Consider the following 17,072-nt stretch of genomic DNA (forward strand, 5'->3'; position numbering starts at 1 on the left):
GGGAGAGCAGGTGGGAGAAGGAGAGAAAGTGAGAGCAGGTGGGAGAAGGAGAGAAATGGAGAGCGGGTGTTAGAAGGAGAGAAATGGAGAGCGGATGGGAGAAGGAGAGAAATGGAGAGCGGGTGGGAGAAGGAGAGAAATGGAGAGCAGGTGGGAGGAGAGAAATGGAGAGGAGGTGAGAGAAGGAGAGAAATGGAGAGCAGGTGGGAGAAGGAGAGAAAGGGAGAGCGGGTGAGAGAAGGAGAGAAATGGAGAGCGGATGGGAGGAGAGAAATGGAGAGCAGGTGGGAGAAGGAGAGAAATGGAGAGCGGATGGGAGAAGGAGAGAAATGGAGAGCGGGTGGGAGAAGGAGAGAAATGGAGAGCAGGTGGGAGAAGGAGAGAAAGGGAGAGCGGGTGGGAGAAGGAGAGAAATGGAGAGCGGGTGGGAGAAGGAGAGAAAGGGAGAGGAGGTGGGAGAAGGAGAGAAAGGGAGAGCAGGTGGGAGAAGGAGAGAAAGGGAGAGCAGGTGGGAGAAGGAGAGAAAGTGAGAGCAGGTGGGAGAAGGAGAGAAATGGAGAGCGGGTGTTAGAAGGAGAGAAATGGAGAGCGGGTGGGAGAAGGAGAGAAATGGAGAGTGGGTGGGAGAAGGAGAGAAAGTGAGAGCAGGTGGGAGAAGGAGAGAAATGGAGAGCGGGTGGGAGAAGGAGAGAAATGGAGAGCGGGTGGGAGAAGGAGAGAAATGGAGAGTGGGTGGGAGAAGGAGAGAAAGGGAGAGCGGGTGGGAGAAGGAGAGAAAGGGAGAGCGGGTGGGAGAAGGAGAGAAATGGAGAGCGGGTGGGAGAAGGAGAGAAACAGAGAGCAGGTGGGAGAAGCAGAGAAAGTGAGAGCGGATGGGAGAAGGAGAGAAAGGGAGAGCGGGTGGGAGAAGGAGAGAAATGGAGAGCAGGTGGGAGAAGGAGAGAAAGGGAGAGCAGGTGGGAGAAGGAGAGAAAGGGAGAGCAGGTGGGAGAAGGAGAGAAAGTGAGAGCAGGTGGGAGAAGGAGAGAAATGGAGAGCGGGTGTTAGAAGGAGAGAAATGGAGAGCGGATGGGAGAAGGAGAGAAATGGAGAGCGGGTGGGAGAAGGAGAGAAATGGAGAGCAGGTGGGAGGAGAGAAATGGAGAGGAGGTGAGAGAAGGAGAGAAATGGAGAGCAGGTGGGAGAAGGAGAGAAAGGGAGAGCGGGTGAGAGAAGGAGAGAAATGGAGAGCGGATGGGAGGAGAGAAATGGAGAGCAGGTGGGAGAAGGAGAGAAATGGAGAGCGGATGGGAGAAGGAGAGAAATGGAGAGCGGGTGGGAGAAGGAGAGAAATGGAGAGCAGGTGGGAGAAGGAGAGAAAGGGAGAGCGGGTGGGAGAAGGAGAGAAATGGAGAGCGGGTGGGAGAAGGAGAGAAAGGGAGAGGAGGTGGGAGAAGGAGAGAAAGGGAGAGCAGGTGGGAGAAGGAGAGAAAGGGAGAGCAGGTGGGAGAAGGAGAGAAAGTGAGAGCAGGTGGGAGAAGGAGAGAAATGGAGAGCGGGTGTTAGAAGGAGAGAAATGGAGAGCGGGTGGGAGAAGGAGAGAAATGGAGAGTGGGTGGGAGAAGGAGAGAAAGTGAGAGCAGGTGGGAGAAGGAGAGAAATGGAGAGCGGGTGGGAGAAGGAGAGAAATGGAGAGCGGGTGGGAGAAGGAGAGAAATGGAGAGTGGGTGGGAGAAGGAGAGAAAGGGAGAGCGGGTGGGAGAAGGAGAGAAAGGGAGAGCGGGTGGGAGAAGGAGAGAAATGGAGAGCGGGTGGGAGAAGGAGAGAAACAGAGAGCAGGTGGGAGAAGCAGAGAAAGTGAGAGCAGGTGGGAGAAGGAGAGAAATGGAGAGCAGGTGGGAGAAGGAGAGAAATGGAGAGCGGGTGGGAGAAGGAGAGAATGTGAGAGCAGGTGGGAGAAGCAGAGAAAGTGAGAGCAGGTGGGAGGAGAGAAATGGAGAGTGGGTGAGAGAAATGGAGAGCGGGTGGGAGAAGGAGAGAAAGGGAGAGGAGGTGGGAGAAGGAGAGAAATGGAGAGCAGGTGGGAGAAGTAGAGAAATGGAGAGCAGGTCGGAGAAGGAGAGAAATGGAGAGCAGGTGGGAGAAGGAAAGAAATTGAGAGCAGGTGGGAGAAGGAGAGAAATGGAGAGCAGGTGGGAGAAGGAGAGAAAGTGAGAGCGGATGGGAGAAGGAGAGAAAGGGAGAGCGGGTGGGAGAAGGAGAGAAATGGAGAGCGGGTGGGAGAAGGAGAGAAAGGGAGAGGAGGTGGGAGAAGGAGAGAAAGGGAGAGCAGGTGGGAGAAGGAGAGAAAGGGAGAGCAGGTGGGAGAAGGAGAGAAACAGAGAGCAGGTGGGAGAAGGAAAGAAAGGGAGAGCAGGTGGGAGAAGGAGAGAAATGGAGAGCAGGTGGGAGAAGGAGAGAAATGGAGAGCGGGTGGGAGAAGGAGAGAAAGGGAGAGCAGGTGGGAGAAGGAGAGAAATGGAGAGCAGGTGGGAGAAAGAGAGAAAGGGAGAGCGGGTGAGAGAAGGAGAGAAATGGAGAGCGGATGGGAGGAGAGAAATGGAGAGCAGGTGGGAGAAGGAGAGAAAGGGAGAGCGGGTGGGAGAAGGAGAGAAATGGAGAGCGGGTGGGAGAAGGAGAGAAAGGGAGAGGAGGTGGGAGAAGGAGAGAAAGGGAGAGCGGGTGGGAGAAGGAGAGAAAGAGAGAGCAGGTGGGAGAAGGAGAGAAATGGAGAGCAGGTGGGAGAAGGAGAGAAAGGGAGAGCAGGTGGGAGAAGGAGAGAAAGGGAGAGCAGGTGGGAGAAGGAGAGAAAGTGAGAGCAGGTGGGAGAAGGAGAGAAAGGGAGAGCGGGTGGGAGAAGGAGAGAAAGGGAGAGCGGGTGGGAGAAGGAGAGAAAGGGAGAGCGGGTGGGAGAAGGAGAGAAATGGAGAGCGGATGGGAGAAGGAGAGAAAGGGAGAGCAGGTGGGAGAAGGAGAGAAATGGAGAGCAGATGGGAGAAGGAGAGAAATGGAGAGCAGGTGGGAGAAGGAGAGAAAGGGAGAGCAGGTGGGAGAAGGAGAGAAAGGGAGAGCAGGTGGGAGAAGGAGAGAAAGGGAGAGCGGGTGGGAGAAGGAGAGAAAGGGAGAGCGGGTGGGAGAAGGAGAGAAAGGGAGAGCAGGTGGGAGAAGGAGAGAAAGGGAGAGCAGGTGGGAGAAGGAGAGAAAGGGAGAGCGGATGGGAGAAGGAGAGAAAGGGAGAGCAGGTGGGAGAAGGAGAGAAATGGAGAGCAGATGGGAGAAGGAGAGAAATGGAGAGCAGGTGGTAGAAGGAGAGAAAGGGAGAGCGGGTGGGAGAAGGAGAGAAAGGGAGAGCAGGTGGGAGAAGGAGAGAAAGGGAGAGCGGGTGGGAGAAGGAGAGAAAGGGAGAGCGGGTGGGAGAAGGAGAGAAAGGGAGAGCGGGTGGGAGAAGGAGAGAAAGGGAGAGCGGGTGGGAGAAGGAGAGAAATGGAGAGCGGGTGGGAGAAGGAGAGAAACAGAGAGCAGGTGGGAGAAGCAGAGAAAGTGAGAGCAGGTGGGAGAAGGAGAGAAATGGAGAGCAGGTGGGAGAAGGAGAGAAATGGAGAGCGGGTGGGAGAAGGAGAGAAAGTGAGAGCAGGTGGGAGAAGCAGAGAAAGTGAGAGCAGGTGGGAGGAGAGAAATGGAGAGTGGGTGAGAGAAATGGAGAGCGGGTGGGAGAAGGAGAGAAAGGGAGAGGAGGTGGGAGAAGGAGAGAAATGGAGAGCAGGTGGGAGAAGTAGAGAAATGGAGAGCAGGTCGGAGAAGGAGAGAAATGGAGAGCAGGTGGGAGAAGGAAAGAAATTGAGAGCAGGTGGGAGAAGGAGAGAAATGGAGAGCAGGTGGGAGAAGGAGAGAAAGTGAGAGCGGATGGGAGAAGGAGAGAAAGGGAGAGCGGGTGGGAGAAGGAGAGAAATGGAGAGCAGGTGGGAGAAGGAGAGAAAGGGAGAGCAGGTGGGAGAAGGAGAGAAAGGGAGAGCAGGTGGGAGAAGGAGAGAAAGTGAGAGCAGGTGGGAGAAGGAGAGAAATGGAGAGCGGGTGTTAGAAGGAGAGAAATGGAGAGCGGATGGGAGAAGGAGAGAAATGGAGAGCGGGTGGGAGAAGGAGAGAAATGGAGAGCAGGTGGGAGGAGAGAAATGGAGAGGAGGTGAGAGAAGGAGAGAAATGGAGAGCAGGTGGGAGAAGGAGAGAAAGGGAGAGCGGGTGAGAGAAGGAGAGAAATGGAGAGCGGATGGGAGGAGAGAAATGGAGAGCAGGTGGGAGAAGGAGAGAAATGGAGAGCGGATGGGAGAAGGAGAGAAATGGAGAGCGGGTGGGAGAAGGAGAGAAATGGAGAGCAGGTGGGAGAAGGAGAGAAAGGGAGAGCGGGTGGGAGAAGGAGAGAAATGGAGAGCGGGTGGGAGAAGGAGAGAAAGGGAGAGGAGGTGGGAGAAGGAGAGAAAGGGAGAGCAGGTGGGAGAAGGAGAGAAAGGGAGAGCAGGTGGGAGAAGGAGAGAAAGTGAGAGCAGGTGGGAGAAGGAGAGAAATGGAGAGCGGGTGTTAGAAGGAGAGAAATGGAGAGCGGGTGGGAGAAGGAGAGAAATGGAGAGTGGGTGGGAGAAGGAGAGAAAGTGAGAGCAGGTGGGAGAAGGAGAGAAATGGAGAGCGGGTGGGAGAAGGAGAGAAATGGAGAGCGGGTGGGAGAAGGAGAGAAATGGAGAGTGGGTGGGAGAAGGAGAGAAAGGGAGAGCGGGTGGGAGAAGGAGAGAAAGGGAGAGCGGGTGGGAGAAGGAGAGAAATGGAGAGCGGGTGGGAGAAGGAGAGAAACAGAGAGCAGGTGGGAGAAGCAGAGAAAGTGAGAGCGGATGGGAGAAGGAGAGAAAGGGAGAGCGGGTGGGAGAAGGAGAGAAATGGAGAGCAGGTGGGAGAAGGAGAGAAAGGGAGAGCAGGTGGGAGAAGGAGAGAAAGGGAGAGCAGGTGGGAGAAGGAGAGAAAGTGAGAGCAGGTGGGAGAAGGAGAGAAATGGAGAGCGGGTGTTAGAAGGAGAGAAATGGAGAGCGGATGGGAGAAGGAGAGAAATGGAGAGCGGGTGGGAGAAGGAGAGAAATGGAGAGCAGGTGGGAGGAGAGAAATGGAGAGGAGGTGAGAGAAGGAGAGAAATGGAGAGCAGGTGGGAGAAGGAGAGAAAGGGAGAGCAGGTGAGAGAAGGAGAGAAATGGAGAGCGGATGGGAGGAGAGAAATGGAGAGCAGGTGGGAGAAGGAGAGAAATGGAGAGCGGATGGGAGAAGGAGAGAAATGGAGAGCGGGTGGGAGAAGGAGAGAAATGGAGAGCAGGTGGGAGAAGGAGAGAAAGGGAGAGCGGGTGGGAGAAGGAGAGAAATGGAGAGCGGGTGGGAGAAGGAGAGAAAGGGAGAGGAGGTGGGAGAAGGAGAGAAAGGGAGAGCAGGTGGGAGAAGGAGAGAAAGGGAGAGCAGGTGGGAGAAGGAGAGAAAGTGAGAGCAGGTGGGAGAAGGAGAGAAATGGAGAGCGGGTGTTAGAAGGAGAGAAATGGAGAGCGGGTGGGAGAAGGAGAGAAATGGAGAGTGGGTGGGAGAAGGAGAGAAAGTGAGAGCAGGTGGGAGAAGGAGAGAAATGGAGAGCGGGTGGGAGAAGGAGAGAAATGGAGAGCGGGTGGGAGAAGGAGAGAAATGGAGAGTGGGTGGGAGAAGGAGAGAAAGGGAGAGCGGGTGGGAGAAGGAGAGAAAGGGAGAGCGGGTGGGAGAAGGAGAGAAATGGAGAGCGGGTGGGAGAAGGAGAGAAACAGAGAGCAGGTGGGAGAAGCAGAGAAAGTGAGAGCAGGTGGGAGAAGGAGAGAAATGGAGAGCAGGTGGGAGAAGGAGAGAAATGGAGAGCGGGTGGGAGAAGGAGAGAATGTGAGAGCAGGTGGGAGAAGCAGAGAAAGTGAGAGCAGGTGGTAGGAGAGAAATGGAGAGTGGGTGAGAGAAATGGAGAGCGGGTGGGAGAAGGAGAGAAAGGGAGAGGAGGTGGGAGAAGGAGAGAAATGGAGAGCAGGTGGGAGAAGTAGAGAAATGGAGAGCAGGTCGGAGAAGGAGAGAAATGGAGAGCAGGTGGGAGAAGGAAAGAAATTGAGAGCAGGTGGGAGAAGGAGAGAAATGGAGAGCAGGTGGGAGAAGGAGAGAAAGTGAGAGCGGATGGGAGAAGGAGAGAAAGGGAGAGCGGGTGGGAGAAGGAGAGAAATGGAGAGCGGGTGGGAGAAGGAGAGAAAGGGAGAGGAGGTGGGAGAAGGAGAGAAAGGGAGAGCAGGTGGGAGAAGGAGAGAAAGGGAGAGCAGGTGGGAGAAGGAGAGAAACAGAGAGCAGGTGGGAGAAGGAAAGAAAGGGAGAGCAGGTGGGAGAAGGAGAGAAATGGAGAGCAGGTGGGAGAAGGAGAGAAATGGAGAGCGGGTGGGAGAAGGAGAGAAAGGGAGAGCAGGTGGGAGAAGGAGAGAAATGGAGAGCAGGTGGGAGAAAGAGAGAAAGGGAGAGCGGGTGAGAGAAGGAGAGAAATGGAGAGCGGATGGGAGGAGAGAAATGGAGAGCAGGTGGGAGAAGGAGAGAAAGGGAGAGCGGGTGGGAGAAGGAGAGAAATGGAGAGCGGGTGGGAGAAGGAGAGAAAGGGAGAGGAGGTGGGAGAAGGAGAGAAAGGGAGAGCGGGTGGGAGAAGGAGAGAAAGAGAGAGCAGGTGGGAGAAGGAGAGAAATGGAGAGCAGGTGGGAGAAGGAGAGAAAGGGAGAGCAGGTGGGAGAAGGAGAGAAAGGGAGAGCAGGTGGGAGAAGGAGAGAAAGTGAGAGCAGGTGGGAGAAGGAGAGAAAGGGAGAGCGGGTGGGAGAAGGAGAGAAAGGGAGAGCGGGTGGGAGAAGGAGAGAAAGGGAGAGCGGGTGGGAGAAGGAGAGAAATGGAGAGCGGATGGGAGAAGGAGAGAAAGGGAGAGCAGGTGGGAGAAGGAGAGAAATGGAGAGCAGATGGGAGAAGGAGAGAAATGGAGAGCAGGTGGGAGAAGGAGAGAAAGGGAGAGCAGGTGGGAGAAGGAGAGAAAGGGAGAGCAGGTGGGAGAAGGAGAGAAAGGGAGAGCGGGTGGGAGAAGGAGAGAAAGGGAGAGCGGGTGGGAGAAGGAGAGAAAGGGAGAGCAGGTGGGAGAAGGAGAGAAAGGGAGAGCAGGTGGGAGAAGGAGAGAAAGGGAGAGCGGATGGGAGAAGGAGAGAAAGGGAGAGCAGGTGGGAGAAGGAGAGAAATGGAGAGCAGATGGGAGAAGGAGAGAAATGGAGAGCAGGTGGTAGAAGGAGAGAAAGGGAGAGCGGGTGGGAGAAGGAGAGAAAGGGAGAGCAGGTGGGAGAAGGAGAGAAAGGGAGAGCGGGTGGGAGAAGGAGAGAAAGGGAGAGCGGGTGGGAGAAGGAGAGAAAGGGAGAGCAGGTGGGAGAAGGAGAGAAAGGGAGAGCGGGTGGGAGAAGGAGAGAAAGGGAGAGCAGGTGGGAGAAGGAGAGAAATAGAGAGTGGAGAGGTGGGAGAAGGAGAGAAAGGGAGAGCGGGTGGGAGAAGGAGAGAAATGGAGAGCGGATGGGAGAAGGACAGAAAGGGAGAGCGGGTGGGAGAAGAAGAGAAATAGAGAGCAGGTGGGAGAAGGAGAGAAAGGGAGGGCAGGTGGGAGAAGAAGAGAAATAGAGAGTGGAGAGGTGGGAGAAGGAGAGAAATAGAGAGTGGAGAGGTGGGAGAAGGAGAGTGGACGGCGTGTTCTGCGTGTTATTAGGAGAGGTCTTAGGTTGAGGAGCAGGTCAGCAGAGGAGGACAGGTGGGGGTGAGAGATGGGGGGTAAGAGTTAGTTTAAAATGAAGGCGGTACGGGCGCTCTCACCGTCTGGTCACTTCTGGGCCATTTCTGGTGTATTGATGAGCTGCACCGTGGACCTCCATGTGGAGGATGTGGACTTTTATAGAGTTTTATAAGGTGGGCTTTGTTTTCTCTGCTGGATATTCTTTCCTCAGGTGTAACAATAATTATCAGGTGGTTTTACCTCTGACAAGGGTTTCATAGGTTTATTATGAGTGGACGCTATCCAACCAGGGGAATATGGCGGTCAGAGTAGGCAGTGACCAGGTCACAGATTTTACACCGTGGTCCTACAGCTTCATGTTACAGAACCTCTGGCGTTGCACACATCCTCATATTCTCTCTGGAGATTACACACATTTGATGAGGCAATTTTTGGGATAATTCTGGTTCCAGATCTTCAATAATTTTGTAAATAATATTACCCATTTATATTTCCGCTCCAGTGTTTCCCAGCGTTGGTGGGGAGAGATGGCGCCAGCTCCGCAGATTCACTATCATCTTCTTAAGGAGTTTTGAGATGGGAAAGACGTCCATAGAAAGACGGATTATTGACGAGTCCAAATCCCTCATCGGAGAATTCACCGCGACCGGAGGTAATCGTCCTTTATGGGTCATTATGGAACGAGACATCTGTGGCTGACGAGCAATAGAAATGACGAGAAAATGCAGAATCTGTATCTACAATATAAAGACACGGCGCGGCCAACACAGCTCCAGAGCTAGAGGCAATGACGACATTGTGCCGCTAAAAGAAGAAAGTAACCAAGCAATGCAATTACATGTACAGGTATAGGGCAATGCAGAGGTGGACGGCGGCTCAGGCTTAGACATCATATGATATCTCTGTAAATTCATGCATCTAGTACAGAAGAGCAGAACAATCTGCTGCAATTCACCGAGAGTGAAATTTCCTGAAATTCTCCGATACTGGTTCATTCCAATATCTTGCAATTCATTTTGTGAGAAAAACTGACAAATGCCATTTCACTCACTGCTGAATATTGCGGCGGCCTGAGAGCCGGCCGGTCTGCGCAGGGTTCACCATGATATCTTGCAGTTAGACGTGAGCGGATAGTTTGATAATCAAATTCGCCATCTTTAACGGATTTCCCCTAAAAATGTGATATGCAGCAAATGCATTCAAAGCTGTTACCTGAGCTTCCTAGCATCCCTAAGGTTCTTGCAACCTGTTGCCGAGCCGGATACCTTAGGCCCTCAGCTAGCCTTACACTCACCCTGGCTAGTGAGTAGGCTGACGAGATGACTAGTCTCACCACTACAATACAGAAACACAAGGGTAGGAAAACAGACAGGGGAAATAGACATTAAGAGGAAAAACACTCCTGGCAGTTTCATGGCAGTAAACACCTCTGCTGCACACAACAAGACAGACTTCTTCCAGAGCAGGCTCCTTCCATAGTAGACAACACAGAAATGAGGATTCAGTTTCTATCACAGGCATCATGTGATCAGATTTCATGACTTATATAGTGAAGGGGAGTGATCCCAAAGAGGTGAACCTGAGATCGGAAGCTACAGCCAGCAGCCAGGCAGGAAAGAGTGTTTAACCCTTACAGCATCACTAGCGAGAAGATGTTATCAAGTTACAAGAATGAACCTGCCAGCCCCAACGTGCTGCAACCGTCTGACACCAGGTTTACCCCTGGGTCCCACCAAGCGGAAAACACTCACAACAGGTATGATAAATTCCCGGCAGCACCGAATTTCCTTCCTTGGTGAAAGCAGGCAACAATGCCTATCTATGGATGTAAGGCAATTTGGACTCCCTTTCAGAAGCTGGAAAAAATTCCCCCATTCTGCTTTTATAGCAAGGGTCTAAAAGTGTGGCTATCCAATAGTCATCACTTTGCTTCATGTTAACAATATGTCTATCCTCCCACAAGCATTGCAGCATATAGTTTGCCATGTCCACCAGTATGACTTAAGGGTACTTTACACGCTGCGATATCGGTATCGGTATCGCTAGCGAGCGTACTCGCCCCCATCGGTTGTGCGTCACGGGCAAATCACTGCCCGTGGTGCACAACATCGCTAACACCCGTCACACTACTTACCTTCCCTGCGACGTCGCTGTGGCCGGCGATCCGCCTCCTTTCTAAGGGGGCGGTACGTGCGGTGTCACAGCGACGTCACACGGCAGCCGTCCAATAGAAGCGGAGGGGCGGAGATGAGTGGGTGGAAGATCCCGCCCACCTCCTTCCTTCCTCATTGCCGGTGGATGCGGGTAGGAGATGTTCATCATTCCTGTGGTGTCACACGTAGCGATGTATCCTGCCACAGGAACGACGAACAACATCGTACCTGCAGCAGCAACGACATTAAGGAAAGAAGCGACATGTCAACGATCAACGATTTTTCATGTTTTTGTGATTGTTGATTGTCGCTCCTTGGTGTCACACGCTGCGATGTCGCTAACGACGCCGGATGTGCGTCACTAACGACGTGACCAAGACGATATATCGTTAGCGATGTCGCAGCATGTAAAGCACCCTTTAGAGTCCTGTGGTTTCATTATTGCGAAGTCTGTCCTCTCTTTCCACCTAATCCTACTACTCCAAATCCTGCTGCAAGTGACATGGATCTTGAGGGTCCCCAACAGACACAAGACTGCACTGAACAGGTGCACTTTCTTGTTCTTCCTCTATCCCCTCTTGCATGCTAGTGAGTGCCTTTTTCAGGATTAGTGTTAGTGGTATCACATTGCTGGTTCCACATCTGTCCCTAAAGACAAATTTATCACTTTTTCAAAGGGCTTCAGTAAATGACACGTATCCTTCACTTGTTTCCAATGTCAGATATCAAAGCATCCCATGCACTAGTTTGACTGCTGCGTGATCCATCACTGCAAACCAGGTGGTGCTTGGCAGCCCATTTCTTTTCTTGCTAGGCCAGGAGGGCTTGTCTTACTATATTAGATCTGTTAAAATGGGCTGACACTTTTCTGGCCATAGTTGTCACCTTCCCAAGTGTGTATATTTGTAAGTTCATGGAACAGGAGTCATTTTTTTGCCTGACCATCAGGCAGCCAGAATGCTCTGGGAATTTCTGCTGACAACAATTTCAATTTGCGGTTCCTGGGAAGCCGGCCGGCGGATGTGCTGCCTCTTGATGAAGAGCAACTTTCCCGCTATGTTGCTTTTATCCGCCAGGCAGTCAAGCTGTCAAAGTGCTTGTTAGCACGGTGTCTTGCGTGAATTGAAAAAAGTAAGGGCGCTGTGGGAAATTCAGAATATGCCCAGTGCTCAATTGAGCAGGATGCTGAGAAGTTGTAGTAGGCAGATAACTGCTCATGGACGTATCTCCTAATCATGGAGACCTCATCACCTGTCCCACAGGTGGTGGCCATTGCTGCCGCTGAAAACATTCACCCAGCAAACTGTAAAACTCAGTTATTTTCCCTGGTCATAGTTGTCTATAGTGCAATAAACTTTAGAGCTTAAAGCGCATCAACCACCCAGATTTTCCTTATAACCTAAAGCCAGTGCTATACCGGCGCTATCAGGCGGATTCTACTGTATACAGACCTTTAGTTGTCAGCTTGTTTAGTTTCTGAAATATAGGCAAGTAAAGTTTGTGAAATGCACTGTTACTTGATTGATAGGTGCTGCAGAATATCTAATAGGTGGGTCAGGTTTTGATAGTTATTCCCACCCCTGTCTGCTGCCTGTCCTTCCTCCCTCCTCCTCCTGTAATAACAGACAAGGGGAGGAAGGTCAGGAGGGAGGAAGGACAGGCAGCAGACAGGTGTGGGACTAACTATCAAAACCCGACCCCCCTATTAAATATTCTGTAGCTTCTGTCAATCAAGTAATCTAGCATTTTAAAAACTTTACTTGCCTGTATCTCAAAAACGATACATCCGATCTTCCACCTAAAGGTATGTATAGAGTCAGGATGACAGCGCCAGTATAGCACTGGCTTTAGTTTATATAGGAAAATCCTGGTGGTTGGTCCTTTTTAAAGACAACTCCAGTGTGGACTTTGTTCTGTTCCACGTGAAAACAGAGCTGATAAAAAGATGAGCGGCCTGAGAATGTGGAGGACAACTCGAGGCTTGCTGTGATTGCTAGCCAGCTTGACTTTACTGAGTGAGCAGGCCATGTCTCTTCATGTGCCGATAAAGAGCCGTAGTTCATAGTCTATAGAGCCAGGACTTATTTTACACTTACAGAGCTTCTATAGTACCAAAGAGTGACCTAGTGGTAACAGCGAATAAAAACTCCTACACACCTCAGCCATCACGTGTCATGCACCACCACTGCGAGCAGACATGTCAGGCACTATAGAGTCTTCTCCACCAGTCAGCGTGTGCGGCATTACCTGCCCCAGAATTAAATACAGAAAAGGTGATTTGGCCTCAGAGGATTTTTTTTATGCACATCACCTGCGTTATATAACACCGATTCTGGCAGCCGCCTCCGGTCTGGTTCCAGGTTTTCTCTAACTCAGAATCATCATCATCATCCATGATTCGGTTGAGAAGTGTCTCTGTGTGTGAAATGGCCAGCGCTCCTTGCCCCCCACCCTCCTCACTAGATTCCCACCCTGTGGTTTGCCCTGGCTCGGAGTGCTGCCCCTATGTGCTGCCCCCGTGTCAGCAGCCGAGCCGCTTTGGTCCGGAACAGCGGTGGCTCGAGGGGCGTCCGGACCCGGGAGTCACGCGGCCACTCAAATAAAGCGGGTATTTACAGGGGATTGTATTTAGAGTTCATGACGCCACCTGTTGTGTTTGGTAATGTGGAGTACCACCGCTGCAGTTGGGAGTACCCGGGGCGATGGAGTGGGGCAGCCGGACGTTAGAACCGTCCACGGGTAGGGTGGATGCCTCGGGACTCGATGATGGTGTTTGGGGAATGCCGTTGGGTGTGAAGGGGGTCACTTGCGTACTCACTCAGTCCAAAAAGCTGACACTGACAACCGGATAAACCAAAGTTCTGGACACCGCTGCCGCTGAGAGGAGCTAGTTTGGATCCCATCCCCGATGGTGTTGCCTGTTGATCTGTGACCTTCCTGCTGGCGGTTAGTTCACTTCTTTGTTGGTCCCGGTGGCATAAAACTAGTCGGGTCCCGCTCCCCAGTGTGGCTAAAAGTGTGGGAGCTTGCTCTCAGGGTTCACGCTTGGGATTTCCTGGACCGTTTTTGTGGAAAAGTCCTATCCCCCCTCGTTGCGCTAGTACCCTGATTTTGGAGCGGGTGGAGAGTGGATCTTGAAGGCTCCATTCTCATCGGGTAAATTGTCAGGTTACCTGAAGCTACTCCCTGACCTAGGGTCCACGTACCCCGTTGTGCCCTGGTCCCCGCCCGGTGATAGTACAAGGCCGCCGGCTGTCCTCCTCAACAGTTCCGTGCCCCTTGTCATGGTCCCCTGCGACCGTGGGTCCAGCTCCTAATAGGCCCAGACCATCATCTGGTACCTAGTTGCATCCAAGGAGCCCGACTCCTGACTGCCTCTCTCCTTCACTTCCTACACTTCACTCTTCCACTTTCCAAACCAAAACTCAAATTCCAACTGACTGACACACCTGACCTCCCCTTAACCAACCCCCCAAGTGGGCGACCCTATTCCACTCAGGCCGTCCACTGGTGTGTCTGGTGGGTGTGGTGCAGAGTGTACCTAGGACAATAATTGGCTGATGTTGGCAACACCATGTAGATGGGGACCCCTAACCAAGGAGGAGGTGGATATTGCACAGAAAGGCAGAATACACAATACCCTGTGACGACCTGATAGGCCAGGGGCGTCACACCTACCTTCACAGTTCGCACAGCCTGCCAAATAAATTGACATTAGAATTGTGTTGTCCATCTCCTCTGGCACCAATGCATTTGAAAACTAAGGCTGACTGTTTAAGTCTTCCAGAATATTAACTGAAAAAAGTATTTCTGGTGTAGCACGTTCCTTAGACCCCAGGGTGCTGTGGTTCAAGGGACTTTGTATACTTTATTAAATTTTGAGGGGTTTACAATAACAGGGGAGGGGGTAATTGAAGTATTTAAAATGCATTCTTAAATTATTGTTGAACAAAGAAGGGGAGAGGAAGGGAAGAAAGGGTAGGCTAAAAGTGGATGGGGGAAGGGGTATTGGAGGGGAGGTGGGAATGGAAGGAGTTAGGGAATATAAAGGGGGAGGAGAAAGGGAAGGAGGAAGACGTTGAGGCAATTCGTTAAGTTTCAAAGTCAAGCAAGATTATAAACTCTTATATTCATTTAACACAGTAAATAAACATTCGGAAATAACATATTACATTTATATTATTTAGAGAATATCAAGGAACTAAATCAAAACAAGGTTTGGCATGTACATCTGGGCCCAAAGAGACCATCTTATCTTATATCTTTGAGTTCAAGGGAATTTGGGGCAGAATAGAAATAAGGGCCATTTTCAATTTTAAGATTCCACTTTGTACAACATTAACCACTATGGTGGAGAAAGAGGTGACTGAGCAGCACAATGACTCTAGCTGATGGTGTCACTGTCAGAGGATACATTGTCCTGCTGTGATTGATATGAGTGATGGGACATATACCCCATTACACCCTATGCTTCACCCTCATTAATGAAATTGACAAAAGCAAAGGAGGTCAAATGAGACTTATGTTGGGCCCTTCTGCCGGGATTGCTGCTGTCAGCACATAATAAAGGTGTTGCTAGCAGTAGCTACATTCTCTTCTGTGCTATTAGGTTATTTTCTGTCACTTTGCCCCATCTTTTACCTGTGCCATATTTGGGTTTAGCATTCACTTTGGACAAAAGTATAAATGTTTCATTTGTTTATTATCCGTATTTACGAACTTAAGCAATTCTGGTTTACGATTCTCCCACTCTTAACAAAAAAGCTTAATCACGACAACATAGATTCATAGAATATTAGAGTTGGAATGGACCTCCTGTATTATACTCCAGAGCTGCACTCACTATTCTGCTGGTGTAATCATAGAATCATAGAATATTAGAGTTGGAATGGACCTCCTGGGTCATCTAGTCCAACCCCAAAGCAGGATTCACTAAATCATCCCAGACAGATGTCCATCCAACCTCTTTTTAAAGACGTCCATTGAAGGAGACCTAACCACCTCTCGTGGTCGCCTGTTCCCCTCGTTGATCTCCTCACTGTCACAGTTTTTTTTAATATCTAATCTGTGTCTCCTCCCATCAGTGTCATCCCATTGCTTCTAGTCTTTCCTTGTGAAAATGAGAATAACACTGATCCCTCTACAGTGTGACCGCCTGTAAGATATTTGTAGACAGCTATTAGGTCTCCTCTCAGTCTTCTCTTTTTCAGCTAAACAATCCTAAATCCTGTACCCGTTCCTCATAGGACATGGTTTGCAGACCAGTCACCATTCTGGTCACTCTTCTCTGAACCTGCTCCAGTTTGTTGATGTCTGTTTTAAAATGTGTTGCCCAGAACTGGACACAATATTCCAGATGAGGTCTGACCAAAGAGGAGTAAAGGAGATAATGACTTCACGTGATCTAGACTATATGCTTCTGTTAATACATCCTAGAATGGGGTTTGCTTTTTTGCTGCTGCATCACACTGCTGACTCCTGTGCAGTCTGTGATCTATTAGTATACCTAAGTCTTTTTCACACATGCTGTTGGATAGCTCTATTCCTCCCATGCTGTATATGTCACACATGCTGTTGGATAGCTCTATTCCTCCCATGCGGTATATGTCACACATGCTGTTGGATAGCTCTATTCCTCCCATGCTGTATATGTCACACATGCTGTTGGATAGCGCTATTCCCCCCATGCTGTAGATGTCACACATGCTGTTGGATAGCTCTATTCCTCCCATGCTGTATATGTCACACATGCTGTTGGATAGCTCTATTCCTCCCATGCTGTATATGTCACACATGCTGTTGGATAGCTCTATTCCTCCCATGCTGTATATATCACACATGCTGTTGGATAGCTCTATTCCTCCCATGCTGTATATGTCACACATGCTGTTGGATAGCGCTATTCCTCCCATGCTGTATATGTCACACATGCTGCTGGATAGCGCTATTCCTCCCATGCTGTAGATGTCACACATGCTGTTGGATAGCGCTATTCCTCCCATGCTGTATATATCACACATGCTGTTGGATAGCGCTATTCCTCCCATGCTGTATATATCACACATGCTGTTGGATAGCTCTATTCCTCCCATGCTGTATATGTCACACATGCTGTTGGATAGTTCTATTCCTCCCATGCTGTAGATGTCACACATGCTGTTGGATAGTTTTATTCCTCCCATGCTGTATATGTCACACATGCTGTTGGATAGTTCTATTCCTCCCATGCTGTATATGTCACACATGCTGTTGGATAGCTCTATTCCTCCCATGCTGTATATGTCACACATGCTGTTGGATAGCTCTATTCCTCCCATGCTGTATATGTCACACATGCTGTTGGATAGCGCTATTCCTCCCATGCTGTATATGTCACACATGCTGTTGGATAGCTCTATTCCTCCCATGCTGTATATGTCACACATGCTGTTGGATAGTTCTATTCCTCCCATGCTGTAGATGTCACACATGCTGTTGGATAGTTCTATTCCTCCCATGCTGTAGATGTCACACATGCTGTTGGATAGCGCTATTCCTCCCATGCTGTAGATGTCACACATGCTGTTGGATAGTTCTATTCCCCCCATGCTGTATATGTCACACATGCTGTTGGATAGTGCTATTCCTCCCATGCTGTATATATCACACATGCTGTTGGATAGCTCTATTCCTCCCATGCTGTATATGTCACACATGCTGTTGGATAGTTCTATTCCTCCCATGCTGTATATGTCACACATGCTGTTGGATAGCGCTATTCCTCCCATGCTGTATATGTCACACATGCTGTTGGATAGCGCTATTCCCCCCATGCTGTATATGTCACACATGCTGTTGGATAGTTCTATTCCTCCCATGCTGTATATATCACACATGCTGTTGGATAGTTCTATTCCTCCCATGCTGTATATGTCACACATGTTGTTGGATAGCTCTATTCCTCCCATGCTGTATATATCACACATGCTGTTGGATAGTTCTATTCCTCCCATGCTGTATATGTCACACATGCTGTTGGATAGTGCTATTCCTCCCATGCTGTATATGTCACACATGCTGTTGGATAGCTCTATTCCTCCCAT

The 17,072-nt window shown here is 50.6% G+C and overlaps 1 protein-coding gene across 1 annotated transcript in view; it reads left to right on the forward strand.

The window, feature by feature from the left end:
- Positions 1 to 17,072, forward strand: part of LOC142243778 (cytochrome P450 2C8-like) — a 95,304-nt gene that overhangs the window by 26,791 nt on the left and 51,441 nt on the right. Inside the window, exon 3 of the mRNA XM_075315978.1 lies at positions 8,340 to 8,489. Coding sequence (XP_075172093.1) covers positions 8,340 to 8,489 — 150 coding nt within the window. The remainder of the gene's footprint in view (positions 1 to 8,339; positions 8,490 to 17,072) is intronic.

This window comes from Anomaloglossus baeobatrachus, chromosome 6 (assembly GCF_048569485.1).
Source record: "Anomaloglossus baeobatrachus isolate aAnoBae1 chromosome 6, aAnoBae1.hap1, whole genome shotgun sequence".
NCBI lineage: Eukaryota > Metazoa > Chordata > Amphibia > Anura > Aromobatidae > Anomaloglossus > Anomaloglossus baeobatrachus.